This window comes from Chanos chanos, chromosome 9 (assembly GCF_902362185.1).
Source record: "Chanos chanos chromosome 9, fChaCha1.1, whole genome shotgun sequence".
In the NCBI taxonomy this organism is placed as follows: Eukaryota; Metazoa; Chordata; class Actinopteri; order Gonorynchiformes; family Chanidae; genus Chanos; species Chanos chanos.
The window spans coordinates 15263457-15280956 of record NC_044503.1 but is presented as its reverse complement, the minus strand read 5'-3'; the positions used below and the strand labels follow the sequence as shown (position 1 = coordinate 15280956).

The window sequence follows — 17500 nt, the reverse complement described above, 5'->3', positions numbered from 1 at the left end:
CACAGGAAATCTGCTAACGGATGACAAATCATTTCACAGATCATGTTGCATCTGATCAACCAACCAAAAAATATGGGAATAACAGATGCTCAGACCAGTTTCTGAGGAACCAGAAATTAGCGATGAAATACTCTAAGGTACCCAAACAGCCTACATTTCAATTTTGCATGTTTAAAAATTTTCTGTGCTTTTATGCAGTCTTACAGCCTGTCATATTCAACACCATGTTTTATGAATCAAACGTGCAGAGCACATCTACTGTAAGTGCACAGTTACTCTTAACAGTAGGTAGTGACATTGGTAGAAGCCACTCCATTTAGGGCCTATCTGTAAACAATCGTGTTATTTTCAATTACTCTCCACGTGTTTCATTTGGCATCAACTGATTCATTAAATTCTATTAATTTCTCATCATAAACATACTGTGTAATCATTACCTGTGTGATTTTTGTCATTTTTGTGACTCTCCCCCTTGGTCCAGGGGTGGACAAAATAAAAGTAGAAGTACGTCTTGCCAAAAAAAAAGTACTCTAAGTAGAGTTAAATTGACAGCCATTTTTGTAAATTGTGAACGAGCGACTATTTAATCTCACTTAAGTATTTCTCAGGTGGGATACTTTAACTTTTTTTTTGCCACCCCTGCCTTGGACATGTTCATTTGCTGAAATTCCTGCTCTGAGGTGGGTAATGCTGAAGTACTTTTAGTAACTAAGAGTAAAGTGACAGTACTTAATTTAGGAATGGGGAAATTGAGGTGGTCTCCAGTTCAGAGTAGCTTATCATTTTTGACTTCTGGTTATTGACCTCTAACATTTCTCTAGTCTTCAGCGCTTGTTCTATCAGATAATATTAGACAAAACTCACTCTGGGTTTGAAGGCAATGAGTTTGAGAACCATCTCCACAGTGAATACACCAGTGAAGACCATGTTAAGAATGTCCATCGCATAGTTAAATAGATAAGACTGGCCATGGTGCTATGAGAGAGAGAGAGGGAGAGAGAGAGAAAATGAAAGAAACCCATGTTAACACAACCTCAGTCAAACATGGTTGAGCCATCTTTTTAAGACTTTCTGTGGTGACTGATTTTAGTGAAGCTGTACTCACCTGTATGGCCAGGCAGAGAGTATTGAGAATAATGAGCACAAACATGACGTACTCAAAACCAGTGGAGTTCACCACATACCAGAACTTATACTGGTACGGGTTCTTAGGGATGTACCGACGCAAGGGACGGGCCTTCAGCGCATACTCCACACACTGACGCTGTAAGGACAGAGAGAGAGAGAGAGAGAAAATGAGAATCAGAGAGACAGGGAAGGAGAGAGAGATGGAGAATCAGAGAGGGAGAGAGAAAGGCAGAGAGAGAGAGAGAGAGAGAATAAGAGATAGAAATCTGATGGTGAAATCTACTGAGCTATCAAAAGGTCTGACCTGGTTCTTGTCTAGCTCACAATTCTTGTATTCTTTCTCTCCCTGCTCCTGGAAAGTGACGATGACAAAACCAACAAAGATGTTCATCATGAAGAAGGCGATGATGATGATGTAAATGATGAAGAAGATGGAAATCTCCACACGGTAGTTGTAGATGGGCCCCATGTTCTCTCTGTTTGAGTCAATGGCTTTGTACAGAAGGCTGGCAGGCAGAGAAAAATGAATGAAAAGAGGTGAATAGGATGAGCAAAATTTGGTTTACATATAAAAGAATGGTTAATATTAATATGTGACAAAACAATGTTGTTTCAATAATCACATTAATATTAGTCTTTTATTAGTGCATTCGCAAGGGTGTTAGGGTGCAGGTATGTATGTGTAATACTGGAGATTGTGTGTGTGACTGTGTGTGTGCGCATGTGTGTTATTATGTGTGTATACGTGTGTGTGTGTGTGTGTGTGTGTCTTTGTGCGTGTGTGTGTGTGTGTGTGTGCATGTCTTACGCTGGCCAGCCCTCAAATGTGGAGACGGTGAACAGAGCCATCATAGCCATGAGAACATTGTCAAAGTTGAATTCACTGTTGTACCAGATCCTTTCTTTGACTACAGGCAATGCTGTTTCTCCAATATTGTACAAGATATATGTCCCCCTGAACACACACACAAACACACACACACACACACACACACACATAAATGACCCGTCATTAGTGAGTTTTCAGATCACTACATTCCCACATAATGTCGTGTGAAACTAAATGACTAGCTAAATGACTCTATCGATGTTCCTTTCTAAAAGGAGAAAATTAATGCACTCACTTGCATTCCTCTGGGCTTGACTTGGCTTCATCTGTGCACCTGTAAAATTTTCCCTGTGAACAACACACACACACAAAATTTACAAACTCATCCCCATTAAACCAATGAATCTCGTTTACCAAAGCCTTCAGTGTAATTTTTTTCCAACTTATGTAAAACCAATGACAAGGTCAGTGACTGATCAAGTTATTTGTAAAGCAAAAATTACTGTCCATTGTTACTGGTTTTGCTAATGCAAATAATGTTTATATATTCAACGTGCTATCAAATCTAGCAATATGTTATCTATAACACTGTATACACTCAGTATTAAGTCTGAGAAATAGGTGAAGATGAACCTGCAGTGCTGTAAGGACATGAATGTGGGTTTCATGCTATAGTTCTGAATGTCTTGCTGTATGTGTGTGTGTATATCTGACCTTGAAGAGCTGTACGCCGATGCAGGCAAACATGAACTGCAGCAGCGTAGTGACGATCATAATATTTCCAATGGTCCTGATGGCAACAAACACACACTGGACCACATGCTGCAGACGGGACATGTATCATGGGTCAAGTCATCAATCAGACGGTGACAAAAAGGAGAAAGAGGGACAGATATTAGGACGGTAACAGAAAAGTGTTGAAAGAGACTTCACACTCAATGCCTATAGAAGTGTTTTTAAACCTACATTAACAGTAGTGTTAGCTAAACTGTTTAGAGTACTGATTCTCCACTCCAGCCTGGGGGCCCACTGTCCTGCACATCTATGTTCTAACACTTCATGATAACAGTTAATTGAGCTAATCAAGGGCTTGATGATTAATTGATCAGTGAAATCAGGTGTGTCAGTCCTGAGTTAAAACAAAGATGTGCAGGACAGTGGGCCCCAGGACTAGAGTTGAGAATCACTAGTTTAGAGCAGTGTTTTTCAATCCTCCCCCTGGGGGACCCCTGCTCTGCATATCTTCTATCCATCCTTGCTCTGAGCACACCTGATTGGTGTGATAAAATGCTCTTGATTAAATCAGGTGTGCCAATCAAAAGTGCCACTGATGAGGTCAGCCTGGTAGGTAGAGCAGGGAAAGAGGGAAAACAAGCAGAGCAGAGGTCCCCCAGGAGCAGGATTGAGAACACTGGTTTAGAGAGCATGTTTGGAAATTTCAAAAGTGAGCCGAACAAACAGCTGTGACAAATAAATATAAAACACACGTTTTTAAAATCTGTATAACTGAAGTTTCTGGTTTACATGATATATTCATGAGAAAAAAATCTGGGAAAAAAAGGGAGCAAAACCATGCAACAATGAGAGGTTACTGAAAACCCATACACCAGTGTTTCCTCATTCAGTTTTAGCAACTGGGCTGTACCTTTCTTTTAATAGTCAGGATTCAAATGGCCAATAATGACAGAGACTAAGTTAGAAATCACAAGGAGTAGAAAAGGTGACTGATGATTGTGGCAGGTCGGGGACTGGACAAAGGGACGAAGAATGGAAAGAAAAGAAGGGATTAAGAAAGACATAGAGTCAGACCTTCAGTCCTTTTGCCCTGTTGATAGCCCTGAGGGGCCGCAACACACGAAGTACTCTCAGGATCTTCACCACGGAGATGGCAGACGACCTACAAACCAAACACAAACATCTCATTTACAAACCAAACAAACATCTCACCTACAGATCAAACACAAACATCTCACCTACAAACCAAATACAAACAGCTCACCTCCAGACTAAACACAAACATCTCACCAACAGATCAAACATAAACATCTCATATACAGAGCAAATACAAACATCTCACCTACAGGCCAAACACAAACATCTCACCTACAAACCAAATACAAACAGCTCACCTCCAGACTAAACACAAACATCTCACCAACAGATCAAACATAAACATCTCATATACAGAGCAAATACAAACATCTCACCTACAGGCCAAACACAAACATCTCACCTCCAAACCAAACACAAACATCTCACCTACAGACCAAACACAAACATCACATATACAGACCAAACTAACATCTCACCTACAGACCAAATACAAACATCTAACCTACAAACCAAACACAAACATCTCATATACAGACCAAACACAAACATCTCACCTACAGACCAAACATAAACATCTCATATACAGACCAAACACAAACATCTAACTTATAGAATGAACACACAAAAAAAATCTCAACTACAGATCAAAGAAAATCTCATGTGGAATGGATTAAAAGCCTCCTGCTATCTGACAGTAAACAGAACCAAAAGCTGTGGTAGTTGATAAGAGCTAAGAATTGACCTGGAGACTTAAAGTTATGGCAGGAGGACAATGCTAACATGTTGCTTTGATATAATCGCAACTGAAAAGAATGTGATGACTGAGGTGAGTAAAGTCTGAGTTGGAACAGAAAATGTTCTATCATGTGGGTCTCCTAGACTGACATTGAAGAAAAAAACAAACATACACACAATTGCAACATGCATCAGTATGGTGTTTCTATGAGACGACAGGTAATTCATGGTGAACGCAGCTCTGACATGTCGAGTGCTTTGTGTTGTTCAATACGTACTCTATACCAAATGACACCAGCGAGACGCCCACTACCAGCAGGTCCAGTAGGTTGAAGTAGTTTCTGCAGAAGGCCCCTTTATGGAGGAAAGCCCCATAGGCCGTCATCTGGATCACAGAGGAGAGATATCTCATGTTAAATATGGTACAAACATCCCAGAGACTAATTTACAATGTGTTCATAGTAAACAAAACTCTCATTCTAAAACGAAGCGTACACAGGGACTATACACAAACTACATAAAAAAAAAACAATTAAAAAAAATAAAATGTCTTTCATTTAAGACAATATGTCTTGAGAATTTATGAATTTGACAATGAATTTATGTAGAAGTCCCAGACAAACCACACAGACCAGAATTGTTCTAGACATTTCCAGCGAATGAAAGACTTTTGTCCTACTAGCAAGAACCAAATAAATCTTTCACTATTCACATAAAGGGAAGCTGATTTTTATGTACTGTGCTCCAAAACATTACTGTGACACAAGCACATTTTCTGCCAGTCTACCAAAAGAATAAATAAATAGATATGTATAAATTATTGGTAATATAGTAATACTACATGTATACATATGAAAAAATACTGTATATTAAATGCAGTCTTGCACATTTAAATGGCATCAGATTTACTAATATTATTAATAACATAGTGAACACAATGACCACTGATGGCTGCACACTAACACATAAACAGACAAATAAGTTCAGAGTCAAACTCACATTAACAAGCTATGTTTAGAGAGGTTTGTGGACTTGTTACAACACAGAGCAGGGAATCAGTATAGCAATTTTTTGGGGTTCTTTTCTTTTCTTTTTTTTGCTGCAGTGACAAACATGCATTTAGTTGTTATAAAGGGAAAAATGTGAGTGAGATTATGGCAATTGTCTAAACAGGACGGAGAAAAGCGATAGCAAAACAAAACTGGTTTGTAAGTGGCCTTATCATTTGACTGTCTTTTCTGTGACCGTTCTGTGAACGGACGACAGAGATGATTCATCATTTTTATTAAGCCAAATGAGTATGAATCAGACAGATTTACTTCAATATGGAACAGTGTTATTTAAAATTCAGAGGGCCTAAAATAGCGCTTTGGGGAGCACTTTGAGAGGTACTGGTAAAAATGTCAAATACACATTCTTCCACTTAGATACACTCTATTCAGCATTCTGAGGAAGCATGCTGAAATCCACTTCACTTTATTTCTTATGACATTCATATCCATGTAAACAGCTTTGGTTTTACCAGTTTAAAGGGAACACAAGTGAAAGAGGCAGTCTTGACATGCAGGTTTGCCCCCTCTTTTACACTATTTTGTATGAGCAAAACTTCGATTTTAAACTGAGCAAAGTCAGTTCCACCACATTAAGACAGGTGTCATCATATTATGTTATTATTAAAGTTACTGGTGTAACTGTTTGGAGAGGAGAATGGTGACCTGGTTATAGTTAGGTATTTAGACAGTTCGGGCCTTGCGCAAATGATGCTTGGCTATCATTTTAGTAACATGGCATTATAGATTAAAAATATAATCAATGGCCAAACTGATCTCATATGGTTTTTAAACTGTAATTTAAAAAGAAAGCTGTGTGCATTTCTTTTCAAAAGAGGTGCCATGGTAACCAACAGACGACAGTGCAGCGAGCAACACTGTGCGACGAAAAGGTGACACAGAGAGGAGGGTTTGGAGGAATACGGGGGCAGCAAGGCCATTGTCGCCATAGAAACAGCTTTACCTTTAACAGGATCTCAAAAGAAAACATACTAGTGAAGACATAATCAGCATAGCCTAGGACCTGCGGAGGCAAGACAGCCAGAGTGTTACTGAAACATCAGCTAGCGTACAGACACAGAGACACGGAGGAGAGCATTTACCTTCAGCAGAATCTCTACGGTAAAGATAGCCGTGAAAGCATAGTCAAAATAACCAAGAATCTGCAAAGAGGGGGTGCAACACAACAGTTTAACATGGATCTTTTCACACAGGACAGTGTGTTCGTGTGTGTGTGTGTCTATTAATGACTGATCAATCACTGGAAGTCTTAATCAATAAGATTAGCGATGTGTGCTTGTACTTGTTCTAAAACATTATTTCTTTGTTCAAATTTTTCTTATATTTTATATGAACATATTGGTGAACAAAGTACTGAAACACATATACTATATGTGCACTGTCAGTACAGTTATTACTTTTCAGGAGGCAACGTTAATCAATAGTGATACCAATCAATAGTGATTACAGTGATAGTGAGGTCAGTCAGAGGAACTCATATGTGTGCATGTGTGTATGTGAGTGCACACACGTGTGCATGCATGTCTGTGTGTTTGTGTGTGTGTGTGTGTTTGTGTGTGTGTGTGTGTCTTACGATGTTGCGAGCAGAGAAGTTGCGTATGGGATCTTCGGCGGCGAGGGACACAGAACTGAGCATAATGAAGACAAGGATGAGGTTGGTGAAAATCTGGTGGTTGATCAGCCGATGACAGGCCACGCGAATGCTAAGGAGAACAGAGCAACACAGCTTTGATAGGAGTGCATAACGTACCAACACAAAGCCTGTGTTCAGCACTTGTGAACCGTAGCACATGTGTGCATGCATGTGTACGTGCGTGCATGTGTGTGTGTGTGAGCAATGGACAGAGTGGCAAGTTGTTTAAAGTACAAAAGAGACTGATCACAGGAGTGAGTTGCTAATGGTGAAAATGCTATGTAATTCATTGTGTATATTTTTGAGCATGAGTAGTTAAGCTTTTGAGTAGAACCATTTGTTTATACAATGTATCTATTTGATAGTGTGTGTCTGTATGTGCATGACTGTGTTTGTATGCAGTTGTATTCATGCACATATTTGTGTGTGTGCGTGTGTGTCTCCATGTGTGCATGACTGTTTGTATGTGTTTGTGTTCCCGTGTGTGTGTGTGTGTGTGTCTGTGTGTGTATGTGTGCGTGCCTGCCTGTGTGTGTGTGTGTGACTGTTGTACTCACGGGTTTGTGCTGCTGAAGATGAAAAAGGCGCTACCCTCAGGAATGGGTGGGGTTTTTTCTTTGAGATTCAACTCTGACAGCCTCTGTGGGCGGGGCCCTGACGGAACCTCAGGCTCTTCCTCATCATCCTCACCTGGTTGCACAGTAACACAAGCACACACACACACACACACACACACACGCACACACACAGCTTACATATGTTATTCTCTATTATGAAATACTTTGCATTAATACTAGAGTCCAACACTCCAAACACACTCGTGTGTGAGTATGTGCGTGTGTGGTGTGTACCTGTGCAGTCAGTTGTTGAATAGGGGTCTTTCTCCACATCTATACCATCCTCAGCTAAAGGGGTATTCTGCCATAGAGAGACAGACCGATATTATTATGCACACAAGTACACACCTCCACAATGGATAAATGAACAGACACATGGGAAAACATTCAATATCTATGAGCACACACAAACTCTTGCTCTCTCTCTCTCTCACACACACACACACACACACACACACACGCAGAGGCACACCTTGGTCAGGCCATCTTTGCCCTTGTCCTCCTCTCTCCTGTCTATGCTCCCACTCCTGTTAAAAATCACAGTGAGAGTAGGGTCCAGTCTATTACACGAATATCCATCTTTTCAATCTCATCAGTTGAAACATCAAAACATCTCCAGACAATCACTTCCCCTCTGACTATCTCAATGAACACATACCTCGCACTCTTCCTCCTCTCTCTCTCCTCCTCTTTCTCTTTCTGCGCTGTGTTCAGGCTCTCTGCATCGGCAAGGTTGTCCACGGCGATAGCCAAGAAGACGTTCAGCAGGATGTCTGATTTACTGGTGTAAAGGACAAATTACGCAGAGCGTATGCACTTCCTCACACAGCAGCTGAACTGATGGAAAGTGTTTAAGTAAGAGGAGCTTTATATCTTTTATTTTTTTTCAGTGTATAATGCACCCGCAGTCAGTGTGTAAATCAAGGGCCACCCAATTTACTAAGTCTCCCAGTTTCAGTCATGTTGAGAAAAACTGAATTGGTTTGGTAATACCACCACTGGACACGAGAGGGACTGGATTGGTTACATTATACCACCACTGGACACGAGAGGGACTGGATTGGTTACATTATACCACCACTGGACACGAGAGGGACTGGATTGGTTACATTATACCACCACTGGACACGAGAGGGACTGGATTGGTTACATTATACCACCACTGGACACGAGAGGGACTGGATTGGTTACATTATACCACGACTGGACACGAGAGGGACTGGATTGGTTACATTATACCACCACTGGACACGAGAGGGACTGGATTGGTTACATTATACCACCACTGGACACGAGAGGGACTGGATTGGTTAAATTATACCACCACTGGACACGAGAGGGACTGGATTGGTTACATTATACCACCACTGGACACGAGAGGGACTGGATTGGTTACATTATACCACCACTGGACACGAGAGGGACTAGATTGGTTACATTATACCACCACTGGACATGAGAGGGACTGGATTGGTTACATTATACCACCACTGGACACGAGAGGGACTGGATTGGTTACATTATACCACCACTGGACAAACTGTGAAAAATTCACACTGAGTGAGAGCCAGTGTTACAGATGAAGGAGAAAGAAGGCATTTCATCGGGAATGACAAGCATTAGGCTCTGACTGTCCATGAAGTTAATGAGTGACACAGTGGAAGAGACGCCAGCCCACCACTGTGGAGACCTGGGTTCAGATCCCGATGGTGGTGCTTGCAGTTTGGTAGCTGGCAGAGGCGGTATTCCCAGGTGGCAAGCCTGTAGGGAATTGCCTCCCTGTTGAGGCAATAGTGACTCCCTCTGGCTGGTCAGGGACACTAGATTAATGATGGATGGTCCTGGGGAGCATAGTGTGAAGCTCTGTGTGTGTTATGGCCTCCTGGCAAAGACCTCTTCTGTGATCTAGCCCTATAAATCCAACTAAAACAATCATTTTACAGACATGCGTAAATATAACATGCAATTGATAAACAACATTATTCACCGAAACTATACCATTATATATACACTGAAACGAAATTGTTCATTGGTGTTGCTTTTACTTGATCAGGTTGGGTTGACTGATTGTGAAAACATTACATTCAAACAGTGTTGGTTTAACAAAGACAAAGGGAGTTACATTGAAGAACATCATTCATATTGACAGAACACATTTCAGTCATGTGGAACCAATGTCCATAAGTCAATCCAGTTAAATCCTTCTTTCACTGTATGTTTATCCAGCTTTACACAACGAACACAGGGCAAGTTTGTGCTGGAGAAATCAGGTATTAGTGCTGCTGTGTAGCTGATTGACGGCAATGAAACAGAAGATCAGTAAACTGTCACACAGGTCATGACTCCAGGTGTTGGAGTTAAATGTGTGTGTGTGTGAATGTATGTGTGCATGTGTGAGTGTGTGTGTGTGTGTGTTTGTGTTTGTGTGCTTGTGCGTGTGTGTATATACAGGTGTGTTTGCTTATGTGTGTGCATGTGTGTGTGTGTTTGATAGCAGGATACAGTTTCCACAGATGAAGAGGATTATGAAGTAGATACAGACGACCATGCCAGAGGAGGAAGGACCACCATAAGCCATAATCCCATCATACATTACTGTGTTCCAGTCCTCACCAGTCAGAATCTGGATCACACACACACACACACACACACACACATTAAACAAATTATTAAATACAGGTTGGTGCAGGTAAAATGGCATTCTATCTCCTTTAGCATCAAGTTTAAACTGCTGTCACAAAGAACAGAACCATGACGTGATTCAATCATGCGCTCACACAAAGAAACACATATACTCACACATACTTTAAGGACAGTCAGCAGAACACACACACACACACACACACACACACACACAAACACACAAATACACGCGCATACCTGAAAGACGGTGAGCAGGGCTTGGGGAAAATTGTCAAACGTGCTCCTTTTGGTCTGTGTCTCGTCAAAGTTGAATTTTCCTCCAAAGAGCTGCATGCCCAACAGGGAGAAGATGATGATGAAGAGGAAGAGCAGGAGCAGCAGAGAGGCGATGGACTTCATGGAGTTCAACAGAGACGCCACTAAGTTACTGAGAGACGCCCAGTGTCTACAAAGCCATAGAGAGAGAGAGACAGTGAGAGTGAGAGAAAATGACAGAAATTTTTAGTTTAACAGACAGGGAACAGTTCAATGAAAGTTTAAGTAAATTCAAACAACTAATATTTCACAGCAGTGAAAGACAATCAGAAAATAGGCAACATTCCACTGTAATGCGAAGAGGCAATTTAGATGGTAAGAGACCATCAGCATTATACACTCAGACTGGAAGGACTGGGGTCCTACCGGGTGACTTTAAAGATGCGGAGCAGGCGAACGCAGCGGAGGACGGAGATGCCCAGCGGGGACATGATCTCCAGCTCCACCAGGATGGTCTCCACGATGCCTCCGCACACCACAAAGCAGTCAAAACGGTTAAACAGAGACACAAAGTAGGCCTGCAGTCCCAGACTGTACATCTTTACCAGCATCTCACATGTGAACAGCGCCAACAGAACCTTATTGGCCACATCTGCAAGAGAGAGGAGGGGCCAGGTGGTGATTGGCCAGATATGTGATCATTTGGAGATCAGTTATCAAATGTGAAATGTGTGTGTGTGTGTGTGAGAGAGAGAGAGAGAGAGAGAGAGAGAGAGAGAGAGAGAGAAAGAGTGAGTGAGTGAGTGAGTGAGTGAGTATGTGTATGGGGATCATTTGGAGATCAGTTATCAAATGTATGTGTGTGTGAGAGAGAGAGAGAGAGAGAGAGAGAGAGAGAGAGAGAGGGAGCGCGAGAGAGAGAGTAAGTGAGTATGTGTGTGGGTTTACGTGCGCATTTGTATGTGGTGTTTGGTATGCGTGCACGTGTATGTATGTATGTATGTATGCATGTGTATGCGTGTGTTGTTGTGCCTTGTAGGTATTTTGACTGTGTTTTGCTTTGTTCTGATCCTTTGTGTTTCCCTGTCATGTTTCAGGATGTCCCGTGGACGAATGACATCCTAATTGCTTGCTCCACCTGCGTGCGTGCGATTGGGGGTTTTTCTGGGTTGTCAGGCACCGTGTTGGAGCCACACCATGCCACATTACAGTTTTTTCTCCACAGCCACATTTAGAGAGAGAGTCTGAGATGACGGCCTGAGACGCAAGGTTTAGGGGCACAATGCCTTGTTTGTGATCGACCCGCTCACAAGCAGCATTAGTGTTTGGTCTCTCTAGCTTTACCAGCCTTAGTTTTCCTTTATTCTCTCTTTTCATATCTCATTTCTATAATAAATACTTTAAAACATGCTGAAAGTGCCATCTCACCTCCTTTTGTTCATGCTCCTGACCCTAGACAGGAGCATGACAGTGTGTGTGTGTATGTGTGTGTGTGTTAGTTTGTGTGCATGTGTGTGTGTGTGTGTGTGTGTGTGTGTGCGTGTTTAAATGTTTGTGAATGTGTGTGTGTGTGTGTATGTTTACCCTGTACTTCTGTGAGCCAGTCAGGTTGGTTGTAGTGCTCAGAGGAGATGGTGAGTGTGTTAAGGAACACCAGGAGGATCACCAGCCAATAGAACGTCGTGGACTTGACGGCAGCCCGACATTTCCTTCGGCAGAACCTGTTCCAGCGACGCCAGCGTCGACTATACAGGGACGGAACAAGAAGCAACCCATTTCAGGAACATCATGTCCTGGCTCAGATGTGTGACTGCATTTCAGTGTGTGTGTGTGTCTGAGAGAGAGTACATATCTGTGAGTGTACAGGTGTGTGTATGTGTGATAGAGTGTACATATCTGTGAGTGTACAGGTGTGTGTGTGTGTGTGTATGTATGTGTGATAGAGTGTACATATCTGTGAGTGTACAGGTGTGTGTGTGTGTGTGTGTGTGTATGTATGTGTGATAGAGTGTACATATCTGTGAGTGTACAGGGGTGTGTGTGTGTGTGTGTGTGTGTGTGTGTGTGTGTGTGTGTATGTGTGATAGAGTGTACATATCTGTGAGTGTACGGGTGTGTGTGTGTGTGTGTGTGTGTGTGTGTGTATGTATGTGTGATAGAGTGTACATATCTGTGAGTGTACAGGTGTGTGTGTGTGTGTGTGTGTATGACTGTGTCCATGGTGCAGATGGAGGGACAGACATTTAAAATAAAGAATGAGAGGAGAGAGGAGAGCTGTAGACTGGACTAGTTTTGGGAAGGACTGAGACACGCTCATACTGAAGTCAGTGGAGAGAACTGAAGGACGCAAACACATGGCAAAAAGACTTTTACAACAAAATCATCATGCAGAGAATGACCGGGGTCTCCATCATGATCGGATCAGTACAACAACAAAACAAAGTCCAGTTAAGAAACAGGAACAAGCATGCAATGTTGCGACAGGACTCACTGTAAAGAGTTAACAGTCACTGACCTGAACTTTGACTTTGTAATTTTTTGACTGAAAAAAACAAAAAACATAAAGCTGTTAACATTGCTCGCTCTGTGTGGCTGGATGAATATGCGCTGACTGTCAGTGAATTAATGGTCCATCTGCTGTTTACATATTTATACTGATCACGGCCTTGCTAAATCCGCTCAGCCTCTAATCTCAACACACACTCCTGATGTAACCTTCACCTCACCCCCGAACGACATGCCAAACCTGTTTCACATCAGAGACTAAGCTCAAAACATATCTTCCATTAACCTTAGACTCACTAATACATGTGTATTTACACAGCAGTTGCACTATTATTAATATAACTAATATGAGAATATAAATTGGTCCATATGTTGTACATCCATCTAGCTGGCTGTTACGTAGAATAGTTCCATCATATGTAATTGCAGAGAGGGAATCTATAAGATAGTATCTCTAGACTCTAAGGGAGCATACTGAGATTCCTGGTCCCGATCTAAATGCAGTGAATAGAGTTGGCCCCGGAGCTGAGAGCGGTACAGAGGAACAGGGGGTGTGGCAGGTCCATAGGCACTCACCACATGGTTCCACAGCAGCGGGCTTTGTCCTCATCCCCGTTCGGGTTCTCCGTGTTCACCGATTCAGTCTCGCTGGCGGGCATGCTCGCTGGAGTCCAACAAGAGCACAGGACAGAGAGTAAGACCACAAAAAATGACACAATTACAGAACAAGTAACACAGGGCCAGAGGCCTGGGAAGCTATGTATGCGTTGTATGTGTATTCTGACGTGTTCGGGAGAGAGATGATTTCACTGCCCAAGAGAGACGTCATAAAATAGGAATATGAGTGCGTAAAAGTTAATACTGTTGCAGATCAAACTTCATAACTGAGCAAGGAAGACAGTCTCTCTCTCTCTCACACACACAAACACACACACACACACGTTTACATGTTTTTACCCTGTGTCTCTGTTGACTGGCTGAACCAGCCTGGTTTCCCTTTCTTCTTTTTGCTGAGATCGGCCATAGTCACGCCTTCAGTTTAAGTGCAGTTCATGCATTCAGACAGCAGAGGGGGCCAGAGAGACAGAACAGGAGGGAGAGAAGCATCTATGAGCACAGTTAAACACATACAGCAGCTCTGTAATACTACAGATAGAGAGAGGGGAGGGGGGGTGAGAGATGTGAAGAGTGAAAGGAATAGGTTAGATTACTTAGAAGGAAGAATGAAAGGCAGAAGAAAAGAAAAGAAGAGGAGATGGAGAGGGTACTGGAATAACAGAAGGTGGAGGTAAAAAAAAAACAAAACATGTTTTCATACAAAAGAACAGAGGGAGAGAAGATGCTGAAAGGTGAGAAGGACGAGAAGAAGACAGAGGACATCAATGCTTTCTACAGAAGCAAGATGTTGAACAGACATCAGTGGCAACAAATGTGTATCACTTCACTACTAACATGTTACCACAGAGACACCTGGAGGAATCTATCAAGCTGAGATCCGACTGGACAAAGAGCAGATACACAGATGTCTTGATCTCTCAGACACATACATACTCACGAAGCTTTCATAAATCAAACTAACTCCAGGAATGTGAGTAAGTTTCAACATCATTAGCCTTAACAGATGCACACAGTTTTGCAAATGGCAGCACGGTGGCTCAGTGGTTAGTGCTGTTGCCTCACAGCAAGAAGGCAACAGTGCTTACTGATCCTGGGTTCGATTCATGGTCATCCCAGGTCCGTTCTGCGTGGAGCCTGCATTAGGGATGTCCCCGACTTAGAATTTCCATAGTCAAATCAGATTCATCAAGTCTTGCCTATAGTCAACTAATTGTCGAATCGTTTTTTTTTTTTTCTCATAAAGCCATATTTTCATTTGCAACTTTGGCTTCCATTGTTTCCACACCTGAAAAAAGAGCTGAAACACCCAATTAAACAATTTGTCTTCTTAACTTGGCATAAGAATTTATTTTATAATAGGATGTGTTCCATCCGTTTTCTCACTCACTATCTGAAACCTCTGCATTATGGTGACCTTATAATGACAATAAATATGCCCATTTAGAATATAGAAGGCCCATAGCTTACAGTCAAAAAGAAGCCAGAGTAGGTAGGTACCACACATTTTTCTTCCACACACAGAAACAACTTCATAATGAAACAACAAAAAGTTAAACGAGGCCACTGTCAAGTGTCAGCATATCAAACATCAAAGCGGCATATAAAAATGACCACAACAAAATAGAGGATTAAATAACAAATGGGCTAACACAAGTTAAGTTGAATCCCTACAAGCTATAAATTACAGGCAATATGGAATAAACACTATTCATTAAATGATTCTTTAACGTTAACATAAAACAAGCATTTTAATGCCGTGAAGTGCAGAACAACGTCAACGCAAAGTAGAATAAAATGTACAACATTTTAGATTCAACAGAATGAGATAAACCTGATAAATAACAAATAAGTAACTGCAGAGAGCCGAATATGCGAGCTTGCCGCCATGTCCAGGAGTTGGTTGCATGACTTCCATATCTGTCATTCATTGCCCTGGCTCACCCTCGATAATGTTCCTCAGGTATTTTAATAAGTTATCAAGAGTACACGGTTGGGCCATTATTGTTAATTTCTCTTTATTTATTTTTAATTAAGTCGGAGTAGATTTTTTTAGGCATACAATGGAATTCTGCGCTGTTCAGAGCCTTTATCTAACTTCTGATTTTATGTTCAAGCGCCGCTTTTATGTTTAAATGTCCCCTTCTCCCTTGCAAGTCAGAAGAACGACAAATGTAAAAAAGAGAGGGAGCCAGAGACAACAACATCAGCGTTCCCGGAGCACATCGCAGTCCCGAGTCACCTTTCTATTCAGCACCCCCATATAGCTGGAATGGAATGACCCTTGTTTCATAAAAACATTTTGCAACGTTTTGACTATGAGATTGGCAGTTGAATGGGGCTCCTTAGATCGACTAGTCAACTATTTGGGGTCATCCCTAGCTTGCATATTCTCCCACCATCAACAGACATGTATGTTAGGGTTAATACCAGCAAAAAGAACTGGAGTTGGTCCCTGAGCACTGTGCTGTACTGTGGCTAGCCACTGCTCCTAGCGTGTGTGTTCACTGTTCCTAGTGTGTGTGTGTGCTCATTGCTCACTGTTCCTAGTGTGTGCACTCACTGCTCACTGCTCCTAGGGTGTGTGTGCTCACTGCTCACTGCTCCTAGGGTGTGTGTGCTCACTGCTCCTAGTGTGTGTATAGGATGGGTTAAATGCAGAGGATGTATTTCGTCCCACTGTGTGCTGTGTATATGGCTGGGAAGACAATAAAGAATCTTAATCTTCCTCTTCATTTTAATCTTAATCTAGAACAAACATAGTGTTGCGTTAAAGTGAGTTAAAAACAATATCAGAGAGAGAGAGAATAAATGTAGGATGCTAAAGCATAAATTATTGTTCAAAGAACAATTATGATATTTTAGAGCGCCTATTCCCCTTGTCTGCACAAGAACATTATTAATTAATCCATGTGATCTAGTCTTTCACTATGACTATACGACAGAATCCTCAGTCAAGCCCCCAAGACGTTACAATCTTACATGCTGCAGGCACAGACAGCTAATGTGGTCCAGTTATGATCCACATTCTGGGGCACACTGCACTCCAACAGAGCACATTCACTGGGTTTGGTCTGACACCCAGAGCTTACACCTCAGGGGGGGTCACTGGATTTGACTTTAATGACCTTTATGTAACATGTCGTTCATTGGCAGTGTATATTCTTTCTTCTCGTGTTCCACACGTGCTGAAAGATCCCTGAATTTACAGTGTTGTCCTTCTGACAATACAAAGACACAACTGTGGGTTGTTCTAATCTTAAGAAGTCTGCTCGCCAGTAAATCAAACTCCACAAAGCAGATCCCTTCTCTTAATCCAAACACCAAGACACGAAGAGAAACAAACACACACATACACACACACACACATACACACACACACAAGAAAAAACCTAAATAATCTGGTTATGTAATAATTACAACATACAAGCAGGGTTACAATGACCACACCTATCAACAACTCCTCATGAATATTTATTAAATGACTTAAATAAATGCCTTTCAGTCTATGCCTAAATGCCTGGCATTCCTTCAGACCTAATGACACAGCTAATATCACAAATGCCAAAGCATTAAATAGGATTTATTACTGAGCAAAGGATCTCCGATATCTGTGATAAGACACAGGTCTCTTAGT

The 17500-nt window shown here is 41.8% G+C and overlaps 1 protein-coding gene across 1 annotated transcript in view; it reads right to left on the bottom strand.

Moving 5' to 3' along the window:
• cacna1db (calcium channel, voltage-dependent, L type, alpha 1D subunit, b) overlaps positions 1-17500 on the bottom strand; it is a 67316-nt gene that overhangs the window by 17147 nt on the left and 32669 nt on the right. Inside the window, exons 9-26 of the mRNA XM_030783997.1 lie at positions 13825-13912; positions 13259-13285; positions 12328-12488; positions 11170-11395; positions 10726-10933; positions 10348-10468; positions 8473-8618; positions 7786-7913; positions 7169-7298; positions 6678-6737; positions 4804-4910; positions 3767-3854; positions 2672-2779; positions 2253-2305; positions 1937-2083; positions 1433-1634; positions 1106-1264; positions 865-975 (exon numbers count right to left, since the gene is read on the bottom strand). Coding sequence (XP_030639857.1) covers positions 865-975; positions 1106-1264; positions 1433-1634; positions 1937-2083; positions 2253-2305; positions 2672-2779; positions 3767-3854; positions 4804-4910; positions 6678-6737; positions 7169-7298; positions 7786-7913; positions 8473-8618; positions 10348-10468; positions 10726-10933; positions 11170-11395; positions 12328-12488; positions 13259-13285; positions 13825-13912 — 2270 coding nt within the window. The remainder of the gene's footprint in view (positions 1-864; positions 976-1105; positions 1265-1432; positions 1635-1936; positions 2084-2252; positions 2306-2671; positions 2780-3766; positions 3855-4803; positions 4911-6677; positions 6738-7168; positions 7299-7785; positions 7914-8472; positions 8619-10347; positions 10469-10725; positions 10934-11169; positions 11396-12327; positions 12489-13258; positions 13286-13824; positions 13913-17500) is intronic.